This window comes from Brassica rapa, chromosome A08 (genome assembly GCF_000309985.2).
Source record: "Brassica rapa cultivar Chiifu-401-42 chromosome A08, CAAS_Brap_v3.01, whole genome shotgun sequence".
Lineage (NCBI taxonomy): Eukaryota > Viridiplantae > Streptophyta > Magnoliopsida > Brassicales > Brassicaceae > Brassica > Brassica rapa.
Window position 1 is genome coordinate 13,912,736 of NC_024802.2, and position 25,703 is coordinate 13,938,438.

The 25,703-nt window shown below is 37.5% G+C and overlaps 5 protein-coding genes across 5 annotated transcripts; 3 read left to right on the forward strand and 2 right to left on the reverse strand.

Annotated features, from left to right (window-relative positions):
- The first annotated feature begins 258 nt into the window (after positions 1 to 258).
- LOC103834570 (pantothenate kinase 2) lies at positions 259 to 6,042 on the forward strand. The gene is made up of 23 exons (XM_009110642.3): positions 259 to 438; positions 522 to 770; positions 856 to 1,071; positions 1,271 to 1,323; positions 1,627 to 1,743; positions 1,875 to 1,994; positions 2,100 to 2,194; positions 2,270 to 2,363; positions 2,452 to 2,583; positions 2,684 to 2,796; positions 2,876 to 3,068; positions 3,568 to 3,776; positions 3,886 to 3,930; positions 4,010 to 4,058; positions 4,173 to 4,255; positions 4,345 to 4,461; positions 4,538 to 4,601; positions 4,689 to 4,835; positions 4,915 to 5,073; positions 5,154 to 5,237; positions 5,324 to 5,518; positions 5,609 to 5,680; positions 5,763 to 6,042. The coding sequence occupies exons 2-23, from the start codon at positions 524 to 526 to the stop codon at positions 5,856 to 5,858; spliced, it is 2,700 nt and encodes an 899-aa protein (XP_009108890.1). The 5' UTR covers positions 259 to 438; positions 522 to 523; the 3' UTR covers positions 5,859 to 6,042.
- A 137-nt stretch (positions 6,043 to 6,179) lies between these two features.
- On the reverse strand, positions 6,180 to 8,156 carry LOC103834571 (putative exosome complex component rrp40). The gene is made up of 8 exons (XM_009110643.3): positions 7,939 to 8,156; positions 7,766 to 7,840; positions 7,581 to 7,667; positions 7,170 to 7,226; positions 6,971 to 7,063; positions 6,806 to 6,878; positions 6,631 to 6,706; positions 6,180 to 6,545 (listed from the first exon to the last, which is right to left on the reverse strand). The coding sequence occupies exons 1-8, from the start codon at positions 7,987 to 7,989 to the stop codon at positions 6,332 to 6,334; spliced, it is 726 nt and encodes a 241-aa protein (XP_009108891.1). The 5' UTR covers positions 7,990 to 8,156; the 3' UTR covers positions 6,180 to 6,331.
- Positions 8,157 to 10,837: 2,681 nt separating this feature from the next.
- On the forward strand, positions 10,838 to 12,403 carry LOC103834573 (vesicle-associated membrane protein 711). The gene is made up of 4 exons (XM_009110644.3): positions 10,838 to 11,265; positions 11,474 to 11,664; positions 11,745 to 11,908; positions 12,062 to 12,403. The coding sequence occupies exons 1-4, from the start codon at positions 11,049 to 11,051 to the stop codon at positions 12,147 to 12,149; spliced, it is 660 nt and encodes a 219-aa protein (XP_009108892.1). The 5' UTR covers positions 10,838 to 11,048; the 3' UTR covers positions 12,150 to 12,403.
- Positions 12,404 to 17,965: 5,562 nt separating this feature from the next.
- LOC103834574 (uncharacterized vacuolar membrane protein YML018C) lies at positions 17,966 to 20,349 on the forward strand. The gene is made up of 8 exons (XM_009110645.3): positions 17,966 to 18,294; positions 18,405 to 18,779; positions 18,848 to 19,065; positions 19,342 to 19,412; positions 19,515 to 19,616; positions 19,709 to 19,826; positions 19,923 to 20,058; positions 20,148 to 20,349. The coding sequence occupies exons 1-8, from the start codon at positions 18,214 to 18,216 to the stop codon at positions 20,208 to 20,210; spliced, it is 1,164 nt and encodes a 387-aa protein (XP_009108893.1). The 5' UTR covers positions 17,966 to 18,213; the 3' UTR covers positions 20,211 to 20,349.
- A 2,170-nt stretch (positions 20,350 to 22,519) lies between these two features.
- LOC103834575 lies at positions 22,520 to 25,655 on the reverse strand. Its single transcript, XM_009110646.3, has 5 exons — positions 24,403 to 25,655; positions 23,414 to 23,470; positions 23,262 to 23,330; positions 23,114 to 23,182; positions 22,520 to 22,998 (listed from the first exon to the last, which is right to left on the reverse strand). The coding sequence occupies exons 1-5, from the start codon at positions 24,802 to 24,804 to the stop codon at positions 22,828 to 22,830; spliced, it is 768 nt and encodes a 255-aa protein (XP_009108894.1). The 5' UTR covers positions 24,805 to 25,655; the 3' UTR covers positions 22,520 to 22,827.
- Positions 25,656 to 25,703: the final 48 nt, after the last annotated feature.

A 25,703-nucleotide genomic window follows, 5' to 3' on the forward strand; every position in this document is an offset into this window, starting at 1 on the left:
AGTTTTAAATTTTATTTTTGAATTATCTTAACTTCTTAAAAGTTATTTGTATATATTTTTATTTATAAAAATTTACCAAAATTTTATATGAGAGCATTGAACAAATAGCATTTGGAAATAATTTGCAATTTCTAAATATTAATTTAGTTTTATATAATAGTAGGTATTAGATAATAATATACATATTTATATTTAAATTTTTAGTTTAAAGTGGGGTTAAGGATTTACTTTTCAAGCAAACATTTAAAATAATAATAAATCACATTTTATTTATATACAAGATAATGTGACAATTGAAGTGAAGATTTTTGTTGAGTCTACGACTTTGAAAGTCTTCTCAGTTCGTGTCCTGTCTAAATCCTCGATACGGACAGGGAGAGCTGTGTTCTGGGGTTTCTACCTTGTTTGGGAAAGTTTGTCTCTAATTGAACTTAGCAGGTAGGCTTTTGTGGTATTGTTGTTGGTGATTCGATCTTTCTGGCTGTGTTTTTTAAATATTTTATATATAAATAAATAAAAAGGAATGGCTGGTCGAGAAGATGATGAGCATGATCCACCAATTCTTGACGATAAAACAGAAGCTGAAGCAAAATCTAGTGAGAGAGATATGGCTCCTCAGGGTCCTGGAACTTCAATCCACAGATCAGGCTCTAGGCCACAGCTTGATCTAAGCAAAGCTGAGATTCAGGGCAACTTCGAGGAGAGAGACCCCACCATTCTATTGCCTAATCAGTCTGATGATATCTCTCATTTGGCACTTGACATCGGAGGTTTGGTTTCCAGATTTGTTTGTGCCTTCTTCTTCTTTCCATTACCAGTCTTGTGTGTTTGAAAACATGTAAAACCCCTTTGCAGGATCTTTGATAAAGTTGCTGTATTTTTCGAGGCACGAGGACTACTCAAATGATGATGATAAGAGGAAGAAGACTATCAAGGAGAGGTTGGGTTTAACCAATGGGAAGTTGAGAAGCTATCCTGTTCTTGGTGGGAGACTTCATTTTGTTAAGTTTGAGACTCATAAGATAAATGAGTGCTTGGACTTTATTCATTCAAAGCAGCTTCATCGCCGAGGTAATTGGCTTCATTGTTGAGTGATATGATTTCAAGAATGTCTTGAAAATTTTCCACTCATTAAGCTATTTTTTTGCCTCTTCTTATGTTAGCAACTATTGCACTTATTGTTATCAGATAGATTTCTGGTGACTGACTGTTTAATTAGTCTTTCTTCTCCATATCTTTTCAACCAATTGTTGTTTGAATCAATGAACAGATCCTTATCCTTGGAGCTCGAAGACCCTGCCTTTGGGGACTGGTGTTATCAAGGTAACGACATTTTCATGACTTGCTTGTTTTGATCTTTATCACTTTATGAAGCTCTTTTTGGATGTATTTAGCTCCTTCTGTCACTTGAGATACCAGAAAACATTTAAAAGTTGCTCATAATGATTTCTTTTAGGTGAAACATTCTTTTGGTTCATGTGTCTTGTATATACATATCATGTGGTTTTCGGATTTGGCTTTGAGATTAGTTGATGATATGTATATACAAGACACTCAGACGTTTGAACATATGAGTCATAAATTTGTTTGAACATATGAGTCAAACGTATGTTATATATCATACAGGTCACAGGTGGTGGAGCTTATAAATTTGCAGACTTGTTCAAGGAACGTCTAGGCGTTAGTATTGAGAAAGAAGATGAAATGCATTGCCTTGTTTCTGGAGCTAATTTTCTGCTCAAGGTAAGTAAAGAGTAAATACCTTTCTTTATTCAAACTTCTATTTACGTAAAGACAGGCTCTGATTATTGGTGGCCGCTTGCTGATATTTGTTTATTGAAGATTTGTCCTCATCTTTACATTTGATTCTGCAGGCTATTCGACATGAAGCATACACGCACATGGAGGGTGAGAAAGAATTTGTACAGATAGAACCCAATGATTTGTATCCCTATCTTCTTGTTAACGTTGGGTCTGGTGTTAGCATAATCAAGGTATCTGTTTACTTTGCTCCTTCTTCTACAAACTCCCTGAACTCCTGGAGGTCAGAAAATTGTATGAACCTATAGATTTTCACGCAAGGCTTTTCAAAAGTATAGGTTGATGGGGAGGGAAAGTTTGAACGTGTAAGTGGGACTAATGTTGGTGGTGGTACCTATTGGGGCCTAGGAAGACTTCTAACCAAGTGCAAGAGGTAAATTAATTTGATTTTGTACTACTTCTTTATATTAGTCTTTCTATACTTAACAATGTTTTTCTTCTGTTTTAGTTTTGATGAACTTCTAGAACTCAGTCAAAAGGGTGACAACAGTACCATTGACATGCTTGTTGGTGATATCTATGGTGGCATGGATTACTCCAAGGTATGAATGGCTCTACTTTTCATAACATATCATTTAGTGAATGCTTTATCACTATGGTTGGAGTGATTCTCATTAATCAATTAAACAGATTGGCCTCTCTGCTTCAACAATAGCTTCTAGCTTTGGCAAGGCCATCTCTGAAAATAAGGAACTAGAAGATTACAGACCTGAAGACATTTCCTTGTCTCTTCTGCGGATGATTTCTTACAATATTGGACAGGTATGTTGCCGTGTGTCCTAAGTTTTTAAGCAAGATAAACCTAATCATGTGATGCCATTTGGATGAATATCTTTTTTCTGATTTGTATGTTGCTATGTAGATATCATACTTGAACGCCCTTCGATTTGGGTTGAAGAGAATATTTTTTGGAGGATTCTTCATAAGGGGACATGCATACACCATGGACACAATTTCGTTTGCTGTACATTTCTGGTAAGCTTGGACCTAAACGTGATATGAGTGCTCTACTTTCATCACCTCAGCTGTTTAATATGTTGTTTGATTACATTAGGTCAAAAGGAGATATGCAAGCTATGTTCTTGAGGCATGAAGGCTTCCTTGGAGCTATGGGTGCGTTCATGAGCTATGAGAAGCATGGATTGGATGATTTAATGTCACATCAGTTGGTTGAGAGGTTCCCAATGGGTGCACCATACACTGGAGGAAATATCCATGGACCACCACTTGGTGATCTGAACGAGAAGGTAACCAGTTTGTTCTACCAAAGTCTCAGATTGTTCTAGGGAATAAGCATATGCTTATGCTTGTATGGGTATCATTCGTTGTGAAGTAGGCTGATTCTTTCTTATTGATACAAAGTATCTTTTTATGTGACATAAAAGAATAATAAAAAGCAAGATTGAGAATCATTAGTTCTCTCCACTAGATTAACCAACTTTGTTGATGTTCTATTACTTAGAGAGATTCATTGTTCTACTGATCTCTCTAATCATATATAACATGTATGGTATTGTTCAAATGTTTTGTCACAGTTATATATATATTTATTTATTTTATGAATATATTAAAGGTTGGTGTGAATATGATAAGAGTATAGTGTTTATTGGAATCAGGTTCTCTTTCCATTTTTCAACTTTTTTGGCTAATTATAACATTCACTTCAACTAGTTATAAGTTTTCTGTATCTTGACTCCGGTCTGAATAAGTTTTGGATGTTAAAGGGGTTTTTCTGTTTGCTATCAGATTTCATGGATGGAAAAGTTTGTGCGTAGAGGAACTGAAATAACTGCGCCTGTACCGATGACTCCATCGAAAACAACTGGGCTTGGAGGGTTTGATGTTCCATCATCCAGAGGTAGTGCTCTAAGATCTGACGCCAGTGCTTTAAACGTTGGTGTTCTTCATCTTGTGCCTACACTAGAGGTGTTCCCATTGCTGGCTGACCCCAAAATGTAAGTGGCTTGTCCCTGAATACATTTATCTCATGGTTTGGTGGCGCTTGTTCATGCTTTTGGAGGATTCACGTTCTTCTTTGTGTTATATTGATTTGTTGTACTCCAGGTATGAGCCTAACACGATTGACTTATCAGACCAAGGCGAAAGAGAGTGAGTATTTTACAAAACATTGAAAATATTTGATGAGATTACGGTTTCTTAGATTGCTTATTTTTGCTTTGGTGTGTAGGTATTGGCTCAAAGTTTTGTCTGAGCATTTGCCAGACCTTGTTGATACGGTAACTGTTATAAGTTTATCACATAGGAAATACTTTTCTACCTTCAGTAGTGTATATTCTTCTTTATGGGGCTTTAACTCATGCTTTACTTTTATTCTATGAGTATGGTTACAGGCTGTTGCAAGTGAAGGAGGAACTGAGGATGCGAAAAGGCGTGGTGATGCTTTTGCTCGTGCCTTTTCTGCTCATTTGGCAAGGTCTAGTTTCATAATACAGCAAACTGACCACAAGATCTTAAACAGAAAATTCAAGAATTTCTTGATTTTCTTTATGTGCTTTTGTGTAGATTAATGGAAGAGCCAGCTGCATATGGAAAGCTGGGGCTAGCAAATCTATTGGAGCTTAGGGAAGAGTGCTTAAGAGAGTTCCAGTTTGTTGATGCCTATAGAAGCATCAAGCAAAGGTAACAAAACATAGTCCTATCATCTCTTTGCCACCTGGAGCTTCTCTAATGCCCTCTCTATCTTCGAAATTGATAGGGAGAACGAGGCATCACTTGCTGTTTTACCTGATTTACTGGAGGAGCTTGACTCGATGACCGAGGTCTGTGATCTTTAACCTTCATAATGATGTGCTGCTAAACATTTAGTATTATGCATGTGAGACTAACTTCTCCTGGATTTTTTTCAGGAAGCGAGGTTGCTTACACTTATAGAAGGTGTTTTAGCTGCAAACATATTTGACTGGGGATCTCGAGCATGTGTGGATCTTTATCACAAAGGAACCATTATTGAAATATACAGAATGAGCCGCAACAAGATGCAGAGACCTTGGAGGGTAAAAGAGACAAGACCACCTATTTTATGTTTGCAAACTCTTGTTTTAAAGTTGAAATGAATGTTATCTTTGACATCAGGTAGATGATTTTGATGCATTCAAAGAAAGGATGCTTGGATCTGGAGGTAAGCAGCCTCATAGACATAAAAGAGCGTTACTCTTTGTTGATAACTCAGGAGCAGACGTCATTCTTGGGATGCTTCCTCTTGCCAGAGAGTTTCTCCGTCGTGGAACTGAAGTACATATCTCTCCCTAGCTCTTCCTCTAATATTTGTTTTTTTCTGAAACACTAAACAGATAGTTGCTATGGTTCTCTAGGTTGTTCTGGTGGCAAACTCTCTTCCTGCTCTTAACGATGTGACCGCTATGGAACTCCCTGATATAGTCGCTGGTGCTGCTAAGGTAGTCTTTGTTTTAAGTTTAGACTCTTTGCAGTGTTTATAACTATTATCAAACTAACTTTTTTTGTTCTGTCTTTACTCTTGAAGCACTGTGATATCCTGAGGAGAGCAGCAGAAATGGGAGGCTTACTTGTGGATGCGATGGTGAATCCAGGGGATGGGTCAAAGAATGATTTAACTTCAGCACCATTGATGGTTGTTGAAAATGGATGTGGAAGTCCTTGCATTGACCTCAGACAAGTCAGCTCTGAGCTTGCAGCTGCTGCCAAAGATGCTGATCTTGTATATACACAAATAAAAACATCTTCTTTTGAAAAAAATCTTCAAAAGAGAAAGCTTTGTTCATTGTTTGATGTTTGATGATTTTTGCAGGTTGTCTTGGAAGGTATGGGAAGAGCTCTTCACACCAACTTCAACGCTCAATTCAAATGCGAGGCTCTCAAGGTTTGAAATTTCAAGTTCTTAACTCTTAACAAATTTGCTGTTGAAACTTATGATTGAAACCTTTATTCATTTATTTTTGCAGCTAGCAATGGTTAAGAATCAGAGATTGGCTGAGAAGTTGATAAATGGAAACATATATGATAGTGTTTGCAGATATGAGCCTCCCTCTCTATCTTAAATGTAATGTAACATAGCCTATAAGAGTGCTTGTCTCACTAGTTTGTTAGCTCATTGTTGTATACTACTTATTAGATATTCATATGTATGCACTATTTTTTACCTAGACTATTGTCCAGTGGTCTAAAATACAGTCTAGACGACATTTGGGTGCTATACTGTAATCAACTTGAACCATTTTTATAGTTCGAATGCATAGTAGCAGTTAAAAGACATGTGATCCAGCCATCAGTACAACCGTTTGCTCCTCACAAGTTTGAAATTGTGGAACTCTCTAGCCTTTGAGTTAGAAGAGTGAAAATGGATTCTAGAAGATATTAGGTGTGCGCATCTCTCAATGAACAAATAGTACCTAAGTTTAGGTGAAACTGTTAATACATTGATAAGTCTAATTCAATAATATCTGCTGAAAGAGCACCCCCAAGGTTCAGTTACATTTTTAAGGAACAGTAAACGTTCCTATTGTCAAACATTTTAGTCTGAAATTTTTGCAAGCAATTTCTCAACCATGATTCTCTGCTGAGTCGCGCTTAAGGTTTCCGAGTTCATTATCGCATTGGCCACGATAATCACTGAACGTGGAGCAGCTGCGTTTACCCACACTCTGCCGTTTAAGCCAGTGGCGATCTCGAATGAGAGTTTCTTTCCAAGAGCTTCGAGGACTGGGCACGTTGGTGAGCTCAACAACCTATAAGAAATTAGAAAGTTAAATCTTTTTTTTTGAGTGAAGAGATGCAGATGAGACAGACAGTTAATGAGGAAGTATGTCTTACATTCTTGAAAGGCCAGTTGAAGTTTCAAACATGAAACCATCTTTTAAGGGTCCAAATACTGAAGCTTTGCCACTTGCTAGTTAGATAGAAACAGGAAACACTTAGTTATGAAAGAACTTACAGTATTATTACTAAAGAAAAAAGAAAAGCAACATTGTTTAAGCTTTTGACTTACCGTCGGTACCAGACAACTCTGGATTCATTCCTATGTTTGTTTTAACAACTCGAAGATAAAGCAGAGTGCCTACCTGTTCAGTACACACAAGGATTTTTTAACATTCAGGAAACAAGCAAATCACAGTGAATGTCATATTCTAAATGAGAATTCAAAAGAGCTTACCTCAAACTTGGGAATACTTCTTCTTGTAGCTCCTTCGAATGCAAGACCTGGCAAAAGCGCTATCTGAGGTCCTTTTATGTCCACCCAAAAGTTCTGCAATGCCGTGATGAGTCATAGAAACAATTCAGTACTAGAATCTAATAAAAATGGTTGATAAGGATGCAAGAATCTATACAAGCAATGAATTCAAAAGACTTACATCTGCTTTATAATCCACCACAATTCCAAGAACATGATCCTCAGTGCGAGGAATGTACTGCAAAAAAAAAAAAAAACATAAAGAACAGAGTCAACAAGAGACTTACATATATAATCAACAAAGTGACCCCAAAACACATACAACAGTTTCGTAAACTAGAATTGTAGATGATCTGTACTCTCTCTAATCAAGCCAGATGTAATATGATCAATAACTACGAAAAATTAAAACTACCACCATACAGCTAAAGACAATCCTACTGATACCAATTTATTAGATAGTTCTCACTCAAGAATTACAATTGAAATAATGGATAATCCAAGACAATGAAACCAGCAAGTCAAAGACTGTTTCTGCTCATAACAAAACACATGTTAAATACGGTAATAATAAACCAAAGAGATCTCTGACCCGTTTATGAGAACTTTCAACCCAATACTTATTTGGCTTAGAGTAACTAAACTTCCCAGCTCTCATTGCAGAGATAGCATCACTATCCTGTAAGAAACCAAATACACATGTCAATCTCCACAATAAACTTTGGCGTTTAGAATCAAACACGAATAAGAAAGAGAACAACAGATCGAGGAAGCAACCTGACGGAGGCCACTGCCGAGCTTGATAGTCTGGTTAGTCATGTTTGACAAATCAAGAACAACATCACCTGGAACCTAATACAAAAGAAGCGAGAAAACTCATGTTTCATTGTGACCAAATCGAATCGATATTTTGAATTTGAGTAATAGGAGAAAAAAAAAGGAATACGGACGACAATCTGATCGATGAGGCTTGTGGGAGACACGGAAACTTTGGAACTCATCTTCTGTAAGTGTCTGCAAAGCCAAAAGGAGCTAACTTGACGAGAGCTCTGACGCAGAGGAAGTTGGATTCGAGATAAAACCCTAGCTGCTAGTCTTGTCTTAAACCTTATTATTTCCTTGGACAAACCAGATCCGATTCTTTATTCTTACTCTAACTGAAATCGAACCGACAGCTAACAGTTAACATGGTTTGAACCAATCGTAATTTACTCGAACCGATTTGAGAAACAAAAATTCGAATCGAAATCAAATTAAACCAATCAATTTTATTGATCTGGATTCACTTTGGTTTGTTTATAAAACCGAAACCTCAAAAAACAACTAGATATAATCCGAACCGGAGAATCGGATCACCCTTGTCTTGTTCCTTTGCATATCTGCCACGATCAAACCTTACTCGTTTCGTCTGTCTGTAGCATCAAATTCTTTCGATTTGCAATCGGTTGCAAAACAGCAAAACAAACTCCGACTAGTTGCATGTCACAGCACCATGCTACTTCATAAAAAATCCAATTTATGTTGCCGGCTTTACCCAATAATCGCGCAGTTGCTGAAATCTCAAATACTTGGCATAAACTTTTAGTTCTGAGACTGAACACAACAAAGAGTAATATGTATGCAAAATGGTTTAATAATGCAATACAATTATACAACAACAAACATACGCATGCCGCATTTTTTACTTATGTACTCATCAGTCATCAAAAGGGTGGGTGCTCACATGTATGTATAGAACTACTGATTACACAGATTCAGCTAATTTGATTCTCAGGATTAGTTTTGATAAATATAATTATTATAATAGCAATTAAAAAAAATCCAGATACCAATTTTTAAAATTTTATTTCTGAAAATATATATTAGAAATGACATGATTCTAATCATAATTTCAGTGAATTTTTCTCTAGTGACATCAGGCATGGGCATTCGGGGTCCCAATCGAGTTTCGGTTTTATCTATTCGGGTTTCGGTTTTTTGGGTTTATCAAAATCAACTCCATTCGGGTTATATAAAAGTTCGGTTCGGGACCGGTTCGGGTTCTATCGGGTTCGGGTCGGAGTTAGTAAATCTTCAAAGAACCGGTATAACCCATTGTACTTTCGGGTTCGGGTCCCAATCGGTTCTTCGGTTTAAAAATACCTGATTTGTACATATTTTGTAACTAAAACATAAATGAAATCGGTTCTTCGGATTTAAAATATATGATTTGTACATATTTTAATAGCCAAAACATAAGTAAAATCGATTCAAAAATAAGAAAAAACATCAAACGTGATCATTCAAAATCAAGCGAAAGATAAACATAGTTAGTGATAGAAAGAAAACCAGATAAATGAAATCATAAAACAAAAAATAAGTTCTCATGAAATGAGAAACATTATTCAATAAAAACAAAACCAAAATCTAAAAACTTCAGGCATCAACCGCCACATTCCACCATCAACCTTCATGTAACATATAATTATTTTAGAAGTTCAATAATATCTTAAAGTAGTTTGGATACATATTAAGAATTAAGATCATATTTGGTAGAAGTTCTTTTTGTGATTTTAAATGTTTCGGGTTCTATCGGATATCCATTTAGGTCCGGGTTCGGTTCGGATAATACCCATAACCCAAAATACCAAAAAACAGGATCCATTCGGTATTTATGTCGGGTTCGGATCGGTTCGGATTCATTTTTATCGGATCGGGTTTGGTTCGGATTTCGGGTTCGGTTTATTTGCCCAGCCCTAAGTGACATACAACTTTTCCTTTCACATTTGCAAAATGTATCATTTTTTAAAAAACATATATCTTCAAACTTCATTTATTTATTTAAACATATATCTTCAAAGTAACAATTTGTTATAGGGCAATTGTCAATAATAGCACCTTTTGAAGTTTATGTCTCAAAAATGACACTAGAAGGAGAAAGTCACAAAAATAACATTCATTAAAGGATAAAATATTCCTAATATCCTTGATTTAAAATTAAATAAACAAACAAAAATAAATAAAAATAAAAATAATGAAAAAAAAAAAAATTTTTTGTAGGTTCAGATTATATGTTTTCAGATTCGAAATTTTTATAAATTTTTTTTTGAAATTTTTTTTATTTTTTTATCAAATTTTCTTTTTATAATTTAAAAATACTTTTTGAAACTGTTTTTAAAATTTTTATTTTTTATTTTAGTTTTTATTTTTATAAATTTTAAAGAGAAAAAGATCAAAATAGCACTAAATCAAGTTTTTGTTCTCAAACTAGCACTCAAGGCCAAAAGTCACAAAAATAGCACTCAAGGGGTGGGGTTTAGGGTTAAGAATTTAGGGTTTAGGGTTTAGAGTTTAGGTTTTAGGGTTTAGAGTTGAGAAGTGAAGTTTTGGGGATAAGATTTCAAATTTTGAAAAATAAAAAAATTTAAATTTTTCAAAAAATAAAATGTTATTTTGGTCATTTTTAGTTTTTGAGTGCTATTTTGTGATATAAACTTAGAAAGGTGCTATTTTGGAGATTTGCCCAATTTTAAACCCTAATTCCAAAACTCCACCCTTTAACTCTAAACCCTAAGGTTTGGATTAATTAACCCAAAAAGTATAAGTGTATATTTATCTCTTTAATAAAACTTATTTTTGTGACTTTGAGCCTTGAGTGCTATTTTGGGAACAAAAACTTGGTTTAGTGATATTCTAGTATTTTTCTCTTTGTTATATCAGGTAATATTTTTAACAAATGAAAATGAAACACATGTTTTATTTTCATTTTATAAATTTATACGTAACGTAGTCGGCAGAAAATATACTAAATATTTATCTCCGTAGCTATCCAAATTCAATAATTTAAATCTGACAAAAGCGAAAAGATCTCTGCTCCAGCTAAACTCCAAGAGGAAAGAGAGAGAGAGATTCAGTTATATTCAGACAGGTGAAAAGTCATTTGGTTCTCTCTCTCTGTCTGATTGATCTTGGCGATTCGTCTTGCTGGCTAGGTTTTTCCGCGGGAAACCTTCTTCGTTGACCTTCCCCTCCCTCTCTCACGCCTCGCTTCTGTACATTCCGCCGGTGATCCTCGGAGGATATGGCGATTCTGTACGCACTCGTGGCGCGTGGGACGGTGGTTCTCGCGGAGTTCACGGCGACGTCAACGAACGCGAGCACGATCGCCAAACAGATCCTGGAGAAGGTCCCTGGGAACAACGACAGCAACGTCTCCTACTCTCAGGATCGCTACGTCTTTCACGTCAAGCGTACCGATGGCCTCACCGTTCTCTGTATGGCCGAGGAAACCGCCGGAAGTAAGTCCCCTGATGTGTATTCGATTCGTTCTGTGGCTAAAGTTTTGATCTTTCTTGAAAATGGAATCCAAAGTTCTGATCTTTTTGATGTGTGCCATGTCTGAATCAATACGATCTTCTTTGTCGGAACGAGAGTTTATGTCCGAATCTCTTGTTACTGTCTTAACTTTTTTTTTCTTAAGTTTTGTTTTTGTATGTAATCTCTCAGGGAGGATTCCATTTGCGTTTCTGGAGGATATTCACCAGAGATTCGTGAGGACTTATGGGAGAGCAGTTCATACAGCACAAGCTTATGCCATGAACGAGGAGTTCTCAAGAGTTCTAAGTCAGCAGATTGAGTATTACTCAAATGATCCTAACGCCGATAGGATTAATCGGATCAAGGGTGAAATGAATCAGGTCTGACTTTATCTATCTTGTAAAAACTTGTTGTCTTTAAATCATTTTGATTTACGCTGACATACATATTCTTGGGACAGGTGCGGAATGTCATGATAGAGAACATTGACAAAGTTCTAGACAGAGGTGAACGCTTGGAGCTACTTGTCGATAAAACAGCTAATATGCAGGGGAATACATTCCGTTTCAGAAAGCAAGCTCGCCGTTTCAGAAGCACCGTGTGGTGGAGAAATTGCAAGCTCACGTATGTTTCCTCTAAATCATAAAACCGTAACATGTTATGCAACAGTATTTTGATTGTGTGTCCGAGTTTAGTTTTGGTCTAAGAACAAACTGAACTATTGCCTAAGTGAGTATTTTTGTCTGATCTTTCTATGTATTTTGTTGGGTCTTGCAGGTTCCTCTTGATACTACTACTACTGGTGATCATATACATCGCAGTGGCCTTTGTCTGCCACGGGCCCACTCTACCATCTTGCATTTAAGTGCATATGTCTCTTGGAATCTCGGTTTTGTGTTTCTCGTGGTTATTGTCTGCTCTTCTGATTTCAATCCATTTGTTTACTCGAGCATTTTGATGTGATTTAAAAAGCTCATGTCTTACACTCACACCGATATGAAGTATTCTTATTTAGAGCAATGTGAAAGCTCATTGCATTGCAGTGTGAATTTGTGTTGCCATCATATTGTATAACAATATACATCGTGTGAAATGAACAGGCTTGATTTGTTTATACAAGTTTTGGAATCATTGTGTTCTGTGTGTTTGTCCACATCAACTTCTAAAGACTTTGTAAGGGACTTGTTCATCGCTCAAAAACTTTACAGTTCCAAATAAATGGTGCTAGGTGCAAACCAAGAGGCTTTCCTAATTAAATCTTTAGATCGTTGATCGTTCAAACAAAGTCTTTCTCATGTGTCTAGTTAGTTTCATGGGTCTGAATTGGGTTTGGGTCGGATGTGAAGACCATTACTACTTGTATGTACATCTTTTCACCTTAAAATATTTTTGCTGTGATTGTATGCTTTTTTTTTTTTTTTTTTTGGCTCAACTACTACTTTTCATTCATCCCATAAAGTTTGGAACTACAGTAGACAAATCTGTCTCAAACACAGATTTTAACCAAACTGGCACAATAGAATAAAGCTTATGGACATGATTCTGTAGTGAAAAAGCCTCCTTTGCTATCCTATCTGCTGCTTTATTACTCTCTCTTGGATAATACTCGAGCCTGTAGCCAGCGTTTCCAGTGAGACAGCTTTGTATTTCCATAATGATTGGCTTGAGGTTTGGCCATATTTCTTGAGTTCCTGCAATCATTTTGACAATCAAGAGTGCATCTGTCTCAAAAATCACCTGCTTATATCCTAGGCTGCGCATGGAGTGCATTGCCCATTTGATTCCTTCTGCTTCTGTTTCTGCTGGTGATCTCAGTCCCTGGACGCTTTTCATGCCCGCCCAGAGCAGTCTGCCATGTTCATTCCTACTTATCCAGCCCACTCCATTTTGATGTCGATCTTTCTGCCATGCTCCATCTGAGTTGCATTTTATCCAGCTAGTGGGTGGTGGTTTCCATCGATGGTGTTGACTACTGCGGGGGGCTGTATTGGCTACAGTTTTTTCTTCCTCCTTTCTTTTCAACCATTCCTCCAAATCCTCTCTTGCTTTACTGACTGTGCTTGGCGCTGTATAGTCTATTCCTTTAAAGAGGAACTCATTTCGGTTTTTCCATATTCTCCATAGCAGCCAAGGAACGAGATCATCATACTCCTTTTCAGTAGGATCTTGATGCTCCAGGTTCATCACACGGGCCAGGTTTGCGTAGAGAGAGTCTGACAATACTCCGTTTGGTGGAGCGTGAATTGGGGACAGAGCCCAAATCAACCGAGCATATGGGCATGTGAAGAGTATATGATTGATCGTCTCATCTTCCATAGCGCATCTTCCACAGCTGCCATCTTTTGCTATATGTCTGTTCCTCATGTTTGCAGCTGCAGGTAATGAGTCACTGAGACATTTCCACAGGAAGTGGTGAACTTTAGGGCTTGTATTCATCTTCCATAACCGCTGAAAGAGGCCGTCGAGGCTTGGTTGGTCCACTATCTTGTCGCTCTGGTCTGGTTTATTTATGCTTTGCTGCACCCAATACCCAGATTTGACGGTATAGTGGCCGGTCTTTGTGTATTCCCAGTAGTAGGTGTCCTCTCCGTGGCTCCCTTGTATATTTGTAGCAAGAATTTGCTCTTTGATGTGCTCGGGAAAGATGTTTTCGATGAGCTCTCTGTTCCATTCTTTTCCAGGGACAGTCATCAGATCAACAACTGCCATGCTCGACTTCACTACCTGTCGGTATTGAGGCAGTATCAGCCTCGTGACTCGAGGTGCGAAGGCAGGCTTGCTCCCCAACCATTGCTCCTCCCATAGTTTGGTATTCCTACCGTTTCCAACTGCCACTTTTGCGCCTTGCTTGATCAGTTTCTGCGCAGCCATCATACTTCTCCATGCGTAGGAGGGACGAGATCCTAGTGTAGCATTTAGAGGGTCTGAGGATTTGTAGTATCTAGATTTGAAAACTCTGGCGAGGAGGGAGTTTGGGTGTGTGATCAGTCTCCATAATTGTTTCCCTAGTAATGCCACATTGAAATCCTCCAAATCCTTGAAACCGAGTCCTCCTTTCTCTTTTGGCTTGCTCATGTGGCTCCAGGTTTTCCAGTGCATTCCTCTCGAGTCTTTGTTGTTTTTCCACCAGAAGTCTGCCATCAAAGCTACTATCTTTTTGCAGAGTGTCTTAGGCAGGATAAAACAGCTCATCGTGTATGTGGGGAGGGCCAATGCGACTGCTTTCAGGAGAACTTCCTTTCCTGCTGGTGAGAGGAACCTGTTTTGCCAACCACCAAGTTTCTGCTCCAAATTTTCTTTTAAGTAGTTAAGAATGGATACTTTGGAGCCTCCAAAGGACTCAGGAAGTCCTAAATAGATACCATCTCCTCCCACCTGATCCATTCTTAGCTTCTCCATGATTTCTTCTCTTCGTTCTGCAGATATATTTTTTCCAAAATATATACTTGACTTCTGGTAGTTGATTCTCTGTCCTGAGGTGAGGCTGTACTCATTCAAAATGGCAAGAATGGTGTTCAGCTCCTCATCTGTATGTCTGCAGTAGAACATACTATCGTCAGCGTAGAGGAGGTGTGAAATAGCCGGTGCTCCTCTTGCCACTGACAGCCCTGTAATCTCGCCTCTCGATTCTGCTTGAATGAGTTTCTGAACCAGCATCTCCGTGCATATGACAAAGAGGTAGGGGGAGAGGGGGTCTCCTTGTCTTATCCCTCGGGTTGGTCTGATGTCTCCATGTGGGTTTCCATTGATCAGGACCTGGTATTGCACAGAAGTGATGCATTCCATTATTAGCTTACACCATTCCTCCGAGAAACCGAGAGATTTCATTGCTTGCTCAAGAAAAGGCCACTCTACTCTATCAAAGGCTTTAGAGAGGTCTGTCTTGATTGCAATGTGTTCACGCGAGCATTTGTTGTTGGAGTTGAGCGCATGTAGTAGCTCGTGTGCGACCAATATGTTGTCTGAGATTAGCCTGTCTTCTATGAATGCAGCCTGTGTCTCTGTGATTACATCGGGTAAGACACATTTCAACCGCTTACTGAGAAGCTTTGATATAATTTTGTAGGCTACATTGCATAAGCTGATAGGTCTATATTCATCAAGCTTTTTTGCATACAACTTTTTGGGAATAAGACAGATGTTGGTCTTGTTGATGTCTTCTTCAAGTTTTCCAGTTCTAAAGAACTCCTTGACCATGTCTGTAATTTCCACACTCATTGTTTCCCAGAAATGTTGGAAGAAAGAGCCGCTCATACCGTCGGGTCCTAGGCACTTGCTGGGGTTGATATCAAAGACAGCTTCTTTGACTTCCTCCAGTGTTACTGGCTTCATGAGCATGTCATTTTGCTCTCCTGAGACTATCGGGGTGATCTCATTCCAGTTGGAGAGTGAGACTCCAATGTCTTCTGAGGAGTAGAGGTGCTTGAAATGAGTTTCGGCAAGTCTCCCCAACTCTTCTTCTGCAAACCACTCTCTTCCATCGTTGTCGATGAGGCTGTGGATTCTGTTTTGGGCTCTTCTGTTTTTTGTGACTGCGTGGAAGAACTTGGTGTTCTTATCTCCTGCCCTTAGCCAGTTGAGTCTGCATTTCTGGTACCAGAAGAGCTCCTCGTTGTGATATTCTTCATTCAGCTCTGCTCTAAGCTTGCACAGATTGTCGTCATTGAAGCAGCGCTTCTTTGTTTCCTCATCAATCTTGTGGTGAAGCTCCTGAATACGGAAAGCAGAGCTAGGTTTCGCTTGTCGCTTCCACATGGAGATGGACTTTCTGCAGCTTGCAATTCTGCTTGCTAGTCCAAACTGTCCATAGCAATGCCCTTTCCAAGCTTCCTTAACTGCATCCGCAAAACCTTCCCGCTTGATCCAGCGTTGATCGTATTTAAAACTAGCTTTCCTTTTCCAAATCTGTTCGATCATCGTGGTCAGAACGGGGCTGTGATCTGAGCATATCTTTGGGAGGTAGCAGGCGGACGCCTGTGGGAACATATCAGTCCATGCTTGGTTTGCAACTGTTCTGTCCAATCTGCATTGAACTGCCTGATTGTTACGTGTTCCTGCCCAAGAGAACTGATAACCCTTATGCTTAATGTTTTCAAGACCGCAGGCGTGAAGCATCTGTCTGAAGTCTTTGCCTTCAGCTTCGTTTCTGTCAGCTCCTCCTATCTTTTCTGAGGGGTCGACAAGTTCATTGAAGTCTCCTGTCATCATCCATGGCTCATTTCTGCTTACTCCAATTCTTGTCAATCTCTCCCAGACTTCACTACGCCTGTTCTTAACCGGCTCTCCATAGATACAAGATAAGAAGAAACTCTTATCTTGCCATTGGACTCGCATGTCTATTACTCTCCTATTAGCCTGCAGAATCTCCATACGACTGGTATGCAATTATTCTTTTTCTTTTTTTGCTAAATATGTAAAAATCATTTCGAAAAAATGAACAATTTTATTTTTACAATGAGTTGCTAAGAAAAGCAGAAACTAAGGTAATTGGTTCCATGGCAAAAAAAAAAAAAAAAATACATATATGCAAACAACAATCGGTAACACTTGAAGTTTAGCTTGTAAGCATGTTTGGTATGCAACTTGCAAAATGGTTTCACAAATCCGAAAAAAAGTTGAAGCAGTTGTACTTGATCATAATTGAATGTAGACAGTAGAAAAAACAATGAAAGGATAATATAGGTGTCATTCACTGTTGCCTAGACATCAAAACAATACATAGTTGTCAGTGTCACTAATTTAATACCATAAGCACCACACCACCAACTTGACAGTTCCTCATGCCACCTACTACTAGCAAAACGAATTTTCTAAATCATACTATGCTGGTTTTAACCCTTTTTGTTTGATTTATTCTGCAGTTTGATAACATATAAAATTGTGCTTCTAAAAGGTTTTCACTTTTTTACAAAAAAGTTGTAATTTTAGTAATAAAAAATATGGTGGACATATAGTAGATTGAGAGACTTCAAGCCGTAGAGATGACAAGCAAACTGAATAACCATGGGATAAGGGATATTTCTTTGTATTCTCAACAACATTTCTAACATCCATTTCGTTTGACTCTCTTTTATGCTACTTTTCTCTATTCTGGAATCAGTAACTCTTTAAAAGAAATGACTGATAAAATAAACGTTAAAATAGATAAGAGAAAAAAATGATAGAAATACAAGATGACGGTAACTTGTACTACTATTAGCTAAAAATGGTCTGGAGAATTGCATTCTGCAAAAATGATTGAACTTTTTATTACGTAGAAGAATGTTCCAAATGCATGAAAAGCTCTCGTGACCCAATGATGCAGCTACAATCCAATTATGATAAATAGAAATTTTGTACTATTATCAAAATATTCACTTTGGTTCAGAAAAAAAATGTTTGTAACTTTCTGCAACTTTTTCCTTTTTTCTCTTCCAATTTAAGCTATAGCCTACCTATACATACGTAGATATTACGATCTAGTAAAATACTGTATTAAACTATCGTTGAAAAAGGCAACATCACGCCATAAATTCTACCTTCCGATTTTTTTCTTTAATTAAAGTCATTAACTTTTTTTTTGAACAAAAATTAAAGTCATTAACTAAACAAATTTTATTACATAAAACGTAAATGTTTTTCCTTACACATAAATATGTTTTTTTTTTTAGTTTCTTGTCGTAACGCTTTCCTCTCTTTCCCCCCGTCCTTCCCTCGCGGGTCACTCCTCCGTTTATTTCTATTTTTCATTTCTCTCATCCGGTCAATTCTCTGGTCGTCGTTTCTAGACTTTGCCCCCTTTCTCTCTTCTTCACTCCACCGTCTTCCCTCGATTACCTCTGATCTAATTCAATCCTCCTCTCCGCAAAGTTCCAACCTTTTCGAACCGAACAGATCTTATCTCTGGAGATTGATCCCCACTCACAAACCTGTAGTTTTTGGATTTTCCGATGGGTTGGAGATACAAAGCTGGTCTCTTTTTGATTGGTACCGTTGTCGTCATATGGGTCACCTCCGCTGAAGTTACTCAGGTACATAGACTCTCAAAGTTTGATTCTTTTTGAGGATGTGGATGCTTTGATCTGTTCCGTTAGGCTTAGATCTCTGTTTTAATTGTATGATTTTTTGAATTTTTCATCAGGATATATTTACAGCATATAAGCAGCCATTTGCAGTCACGTACCTTGGAGCTTCTCTTATGATTGTGTACCTTCCCGTTGCCTTCCTCAAAGACTGGCTTTGTCGGTACCTAGATCGCAGACGCTCTTCCAGAGCCAATGATGTCTCCTCTGTTGAGGTTGGTTCTCCTCTGAGGCATAAAGTTATTGAGATGGGACTTCAAGGGACTATCACTAAGAAAGACAGCGAGGAAGACTTTTCTTCCCATGAGGAAGATGTGAGACCGTTGATTGGTAGAGGGAAAGAAGAAACACAGAGACATGGGAAAGAGGTGATCACCACAAAGCAGATTGTGTTGTATGGTCTTTACCTGGCGCCCATTTGGTTTGTCACAGAGGTTTGTCTTGTTTTTAGATTCTGTTTGTTTATATAAACCATTGGTGAATGATATTTGTTTTGCTGCAGTATCTGTCTAATGCTGCTCTTGCGCGTACAAGCGTGGCGAGCACTACTGTTTTGTCTTCAACCTCGGGGCTGTTCACTCTTTTCATTGGTGCATTGTTGGGACAAGATACTCTGAACCTGTCGAAAGTAGTTGCTGTGTTTGTGAGTATGGCTGGTGTGGTCATGACAACGCTTGGGAAAACTTGGGCTGCTGATGACTCGCAACTAAACTCTTCGCTGTAAGTTTTTTCTATGTTACTCATCTTAACCTGTTTCACCATGCATAGTTTCTGACATTTATGTCTTTATAACTCTGAAAGCTAAACCTGAACTGCTTTCTTAATTGATAGTTGACCTTTTGTATCATCTAGAAAATTCAATGTTTAATAAAGTAATCTTGATTTGTATATGTATGTGTTGGAACGGTCTCATTCTGATTAAATTGGTGATTACATAAAAGTTTGACAGTTTCATCAACCATATTCTTTTAACGTACAGTTGATATTTGTGTTTAGCAACGGGCAACGGTCCCTTGTTGGAGATCTCTTTGGGCTTCTCTCTGCTGTCTCCTATGGACTATTTACAGGTTAGATAATTATTTCATTTTGAAAATTGATCCTCCTATGATTTGGAGAATTTGTGTGTTGTGGAGGATAAATATCCTTGTGGCCTGTTTTTGACATCACAGTGCTTCTAAAGAAGTTTGCTGGTGAAGAAGGAGAAGGAGTTGATGTGCAAAAGCTGTTTGGATACATTGGATTGTTCACACTTGTTGCTCTCTGGTGGCTTGGTACAACAATATATCTTCCATATTATTCATCCAATTACATAACATATGCTCTTTTATTCAACTATTTGTGTTTTATTTTTTGGGGCTTTCAGTGTGGCCATTGACAGCATTAGGGATCGAACCCAAGTTTACCATACCGCACTCTGCCAAACTTGATGAAGTTGTTTTGGCTAATGGTTTCGTTGGAAGTGTCCTCTCTGACTACTTTTGGTTAGTTTCCAATGATTCTAGGTGTCAGCTAAAGTGTAGCCAATAGAAAAATGTTTAATATGACATACTTACAAGTCCTTTTTCTTCGTAATTTAGGGCACTTTCTGTGGTGTGGACGACTCCGTTAGTAGCGACACTGGGCATGTCTCTCACGATTCCACTGGCGATGGTTGCTGACATGATGATTCATGGTCGTCATTATTCCGCCATTTACATCCTTGGCTCTACTCAGGTAACTTAAAATCTCGCATTTTATCACAAACATTAGAGAACGAAGACTTTCTTGCTGCTCAAGAATTTTTGTTCTGTTTTTTTCTCCAGGTCTTTGCTGGGTTTGTAATAGCTAATATCTCGGACTTGTTTTCGAAGAAGCTTGGTTTGTGACAGCTGGCGTCGAAGCTTTGTCAATGATAATTCTTTTTTTGTGGGTAGAAATTGTATCATGGATTCATCATGGTTTGAATGATAGGGGTTTTACCCTGTTTTTAATTGAATGAAAGAAAAGAATGTGATTACCATTACCTATCGAGTTTTTATATCCAGTAGATAATGTTGGCACCATTGATTGCTGCAGCAGCTTAAGACAAGGTGTGAATACTTAGTCTCTCTCACAAAAATTAAAACGTTTCTCATGGTTAACTGAAGATTGCTTAGGCTTAGCGATAATAGGAAGCAAACCATTTTGTATTAGTTCCAGCTTGCTAACCGCTGTAAATCCTTTCATGCCGCAGACAAGTTTGTTCCATGGCTTGACTTGATCAATGCGTAGCTGGTCATTGTTTATCGTTAAAAACGTATGCTCTCATCAAATCGTCAAAATACAGAACAAAACAAAAACTTTACGTTCAATACGACATCGTTTGATTATTACAACAAATACTCTGTATGTTTTTTTTTCAATTAATTTTCTGGAAACTATTTTATTTGTGGAGTATGATTCACTCCACCTTCCTACAGAGAGTACCATGCCATGTCGTGTCGTTTTACTTGCCTTCAAAGACTTCAAAACCAACCACTGTTCAACTTCGACAGAAGATATGGAGATTTTCATCACCAGTACACTTGAGAGCTCAAAGAAGAAGGGAACAAGCTACTCCAGAAACGCGACAACAACGAAGGAGCGATGTTTCGTTACGACAAAGCCTTAAAAGCTTTTGCCTAAGGACCATATCGATGATGTAGCTTATCTGAGAACCAGCATGGCTTCTTGTTATATGCGAATGGGATTAGGTGAGTACCCGAACGCTATTAGAGAATGTAATTTGGCTCTTGAGGCTACTGAAACGTTCTCGGTTTTGGCTTTGAACAAGTTAGATTACTCGTTTAGGGATGCTAGGATTGTACTGAATATGGAGCCGGAGAACGTGTCTTGGATAGGGGGGTGTCGCTGTGTTAAATGATGAATTATGTAAGTTTAGAGGGTTTTTGGAAGAGCATAAAAAGTTTGTGGAGATTTAGTATAATAATAGTTGAGGGGATCTCTTCTTTAATCAACCATGACTAACTGAACCCTCGTTCTTTTCTTCTTTTTTGGTCAACTGCAATTAATATTTTTTAAACTATACTTTCTTAGAGAATTTCCAAAGGACACTCTATAACTTCAAATATAAAGTTTTTTATTTTCCAAAAGGAAACTTCAAATTTAAAGTTTTGTAGAGTAAAACTCTATATTTGAAGTTTCACTACTCAAAACTGTTTCATATTTTATTTGCATTTTGGTCCCTACAATCACACACCACTTTTATGATTCATAAATATTTCTTCGTTTATTGTTTTAATCCTTCAAATTTGAAGTTTCTTGTTTCTCTTTTACTTTCTTGTTCCGATCTAATGTATTTACAAGTATCAATATCACCCGATTTCAATAATTTTTAGCTTGTAATCTGCCAAGTAAAAATTAGGAGAACCATTTTTACTTCGATATGCACTAATAGATCATATATGCATTACGAAAATCATTTTATAGAACAATATGGTATTTTGTTTGAAGTTCAATATTAATTAAGTTATTTTTATTTGAATTTTTATATTTTAATAGAATATTTTATTAATTAATATTGTTGTAATATGTTTATATATCTGTTAGTTATTTACAATATAAGGACCATATTATAAAATACAAATAGTTTTGAAATTGAGTTTAAAGTTTTACTTTTGTAGAAGAACATCTTTAAACTTCAAATATAAAGTTTTAGAAACTTCAAAATATAGTTTCTTTTTAGAGATGTTCTTAGTTGTTTCTCTTCATATTTTTGTCAAACATGTTTTTAGCATTTATTTTTTAATTAAAACGTATATAGTTTCTGATTTATTATTTTTAGTATACCTGTCATAAAACATTTAATATGAGGGAAAATGGATAAGTATAATTAGTAGACTACTAATTACAATAATTATTTTTCGTATCTCTCGACAATAATAACTTGGATCGAGACAAATTAGGTGATTACAAGTTGGCATATGTTTTCTTTATACCCGTGGACACGCCGACAAACCACCAATAACACTATACTACTTACCTCACAAGTTTAAATTTTGAAAATTTTAAATTAGTAGAATAATGATGGCTCGTGAGCTGGATAGATCTCTCTCTTCCCTTGGGTTAGTTGAGCGGAAACTAGGGCTTTAATTTCAAATTAAATAGTAACATATTGTTGTTAACGAAATAAAAAGGAGATGTTTGAAACATAAAAAGTCAACTAGTTGTTCTACTTTGTCCTGTTAGTAACAATTTCCAACAAAAAGCTTTTTTAACTACAACGAATCGATACAATAGTGAGAGAAACAAAAAGTTAAAGAACCTAATTTCCACCACCTTCTCAATAAAAACCAAGAAGTAATGAGTGTTTTACACTCAAAAAGGAAGGAAACAGAACACAAAGAATGATGTGAGGAGACATTACACCTCTTATTACATTCACTTTTGTTTGTGCAAAGTCTATGGCTCCCTTCTTGATTGTGATAAGATTGAGATCTAAAAAATCTTCAGATAGGCAGCCACTTAGCTAGTTCCATGCAATATCTCGTCCTCGGATGGTGCCATGTTCAAATCAGGGAGGAAGAAGCTAGCAGTTTTGTTGCTCTCTACTCTGCAGCATTTTGATTCGCGTTGTGAATTATGAATCATATTAACCGGAGTCTCGTTCTTGATACGGCCTGAGTTCAAGTCAAGCTGAAACAAGAAAAACAAAAGAATAGATTTTAATTCAGACAAAGACCAGCAGCAAATAGAGACTCTGAAAAATGAGAAGACAATAAAAATAGTAAGGGAAAATAAAAAAGCTCACCTTAATCCTTTTCAACCTTTGGTTCCTTACGTTTTGTTCGTCTAACGTTGCTCGGAGACTCGCAATCTCCTGTGGAAACGACCATATTAGTTAGAATACGATTGGAGATAAAGTGAGATAACAATTATAATAAAACTCTCTTTTTTACCTTTTGAAGGTCGAGTCTTTCCTTCAACTTCAAGTTCTCTTCGTATTTAAGCTCCGAAAATGACTTTAACTAAACAAAACAAAGTCTCAGCTCAGTTTAAAAAAATTTGATTTCATCTAGGATTTTCGTGGAAGAGTTTTGTATATTAGTACCTTCTTTCTCTTCAGTCTCTTGGAAAAGGAACTTGTGATTACGTTTGTTGGAAAAGCCTGAAAAATAAATTAAAAAAAAAAAAGCATTTCATCAGCTCCAAATCCAACAAAGTAAGTAAAGTTAAAGTCTATTGCTGCCTCAGTAATTTAAGATGCCAAATCCGGGAATTTGAATACAAATTAAATGCTGAAGAGTAAACGACAACTGTTATAGATCCTTTACCGTATAATCAAACCAGATCTTAATTTTAAGATACCAGTAGTAAAGTTTCTTTTACCACAAAATATTTTTTTTATAAGTCAGAAAGAGAAAAAAAACAAAAAAAACTATTCTTTTAGAAACAAAAATACAAATGCGAATGCCACATCATGAAAATCCCGTGTCATCAACTCTTAAAGATCACGTGATCCCACTCTCTCCGACAAGATTTTACTCGCCTCACCCACCTTTCACCCAAAACGACACCGTTTCGGTGCCTCAAAACGTACAGTGAACGCGCACGTTTTGGCCAATTAGCTGTACTACTACCACCACCACCCCACCCCCCCATAATCTAAAGAAGCTTTAATATTATTCCTCTTGAGACAAATCAAATTTTGACAAACTACGAGACGCTCACTGAGAAAGTAAGGTTAACCGAGAAGATTAACCGGTTAACCTCCAGGTTTTGTGAAAGAATATTAGCAGTTTTTAAAATTATTACGAAAAAAACATCGAAAAAGAAAGTAAGAAATATGGAAAATAAAGTTAAAACAGGCTTTGACTTTTGGAAATGGAAGCTTTCGCATAAAACCTAAAAGAAACAGAAAAAAAGAAAGCTCCGCCGTGATCCCCGGCAAAACACGTCGAGTGACGAAATTTTCCGGTGTAAAACAGGGCCTGGTGAAAGGACTCTGTAACCCAAGATCGGTGAACTATAAAGAGATATGTGTAGTGAAGGACATGTTTAGAGGAGGAGGAGGAGAGGGATAAGTTAAAGAGAAGGTACCTTAGATCCGTATACTGTTGACGTGGAGCAGCTAGCTTGACGACTAATATCCTCGACTCCTACGGCGGAGGGAGGAGATGCAGAGGCTCCGCCGCCAGTTCCAGATCCGTCGCTCCATGAGAGAGGAGTCTTCGGACTGCCTCTTGCGGAATCTACATCCTTCTTCAACGTAACCAGAACGCCGCCGCCACCACCGCCGCCAAATCTTGAAGGTCGTGACCTCCGTCGACGGATTCCCCACTGCAACGGAGGCAGATTCGTCGAGGGATTCTCTGAAACCGTCGTCCCCGCATGCTTCAGCCTTATTAGAAGCTCTACAACCATCTGGTCGTCGGTCATCGCCGCCGCCACCCACTGATCCTTTGCCGCCCTCTTAGTCGATGCCGTTGTAACCTTCTTCATGATCGACGTTACGGTAATCAAAGGGTATCAGATACAAAAGAGAAAGCGAAGAGAGAAGAGAGAGAGAGAGAGAAGGAAGTTGAAATATCGATAAGGAGAAAAAGATTGATGGATGTTGTTGTTATATACGAGGGCTCGCTTCATTATTCTCTTTATTTTTCTTTCCTTGTATTTTTCTCCTAAGATAAAATTGATTTCTTTTTCCTTTAATGTCGATGTGAAAATGCAAGACCGGGTCCACTGATTTGCAGATTTGTATTCATTTTTTTAAGAAAATGTATAAATAAATAAATAAAATTATGGGACCCAAAAACTGAGTTGTATGGGAAGAAAGTGCATGTAAAACAATATGTAAAGATTCCCTATGAAAAAACATCTTGAAATTCTAAAATTGCAAAATTAATCTAGAGTTTCTTACGGCCTCGGTAAAGCTCAGTTATGCTCAAAATGTGATTACTCACTGGATACATATATCTACCTTTGTTAAGACAAGGCTTTTCAAGTTTGTATCGGTCTTTGGTACATGACTAAAGACAGCAGGTTATCATTGGCCTGATTATATATGGCGAAATGTGAGTACTTTCTGATGCAATCATTGACTCATACCACAACGTCAGCTGAGCCTTCATAGACAATAAGAAACCAAGTTTTAGATGCCCTTTTAGCATCACCTTGATCTTGATTGAAACCAGATAGCTAAACGAATAAGCTAGCTCACACTAAGATCCCTAGACATTTTGTCAAGGAAAGGAACAATTGATTTCATTGCGTCTCACAGGCATTGTTGTATAGAGAGACTACCATCGAGTTATAGAACTCTACTTGTAAAAGTATAATAACCTAAAAGTTACAGTTGTATATGCTCAGAGGAGATGGGAGGGAGAGAACTCAAATTGTGC

Bases quoted from the DNA above. Each gene is read 5' to 3' on its own strand.
- LOC103834570 (XM_009110642.3), top strand. From the start codon at position 524: ATGGCTGGTCGAGAAGATGATGAGCATGATCCACCAATTCTTGACGAT. The intron at 4,256-4,344 runs GTCTAGTTTCAT...GCTTTTGTGTAG, and splicing joins TTTTCTGCTCATTTGGCAAG to ATTAATGGAAGAGCCAGCTG. The intron at 4,836-4,914 runs GTAAAAGAGACA...CTTTGACATCAG, and splicing joins AGATGCAGAGACCTTGGAGG to GTAGATGATTTTGATGCATT.
- LOC103834571 (XM_009110643.3), bottom strand. From the start codon at position 7,989: ATGAGTTCCAAAGTTTCCGTGTCTCCCACAAGCCTCATCGATCAGATT. The intron at 7,227-7,580 runs GTCAGAGATCTC...TTTTTTTTGCAG, and splicing joins TTGAAAGTTCTCATAAACGG to TACATTCCTCGCACTGAGGA. The intron at 6,707-6,805 runs GTAAGTCAAAAG...CTATCTAACTAG, and splicing joins AGAGTTGTCTGGTACCGACG to CAAGTGGCAAAGCTTCAGTA.
- LOC103834573 (XM_009110644.3), top strand. From the start codon at position 11,049: ATGGCGATTCTGTACGCACTCGTGGCGCGTGGGACGGTGGTTCTCGCG. The intron at 11,665-11,744 runs GTCTGACTTTAT...TTCTTGGGACAG, and splicing joins TCAAGGGTGAAATGAATCAG to GTGCGGAATGTCATGATAGA. The intron at 11,909-12,061 runs GTATGTTTCCTC...TGGGTCTTGCAG, and splicing joins TGGAGAAATTGCAAGCTCAC to GTTCCTCTTGATACTACTAC.
- LOC103834574 (XM_009110645.3), top strand. From the start codon at position 18,214: ATGGGTTGGAGATACAAAGCTGGTCTCTTTTTGATTGGTACCGTTGTC. The intron at 18,295-18,404 runs GTACATAGACTC...ATTTTTCATCAG, and splicing joins CCTCCGCTGAAGTTACTCAG to GATATATTTACAGCATATAA. The intron at 19,066-19,341 runs GTAAGTTTTTTC...ATTTGTGTTTAG, and splicing joins TCGCAACTAAACTCTTCGCT to CAACGGGCAACGGTCCCTTG.
- LOC103834575 (XM_009110646.3), bottom strand. From the start codon at position 24,804: ATGAAGAAGGTTACAACGGCATCGACTAAGAGGGCGGCAAAGGATCAG. The intron at 23,331-23,413 runs GTACTAATATAC...TGTTTTGTTTAG, and splicing joins AGAGACTGAAGAGAAAGAAG to TTAAAGTCATTTTCGGAGCT. The intron at 22,999-23,113 runs GTGAGCTTTTTT...TTCTTGTTTCAG, and splicing joins AAAGGTTGAAAAGGATTAAG to CTTGACTTGAACTCAGGCCG.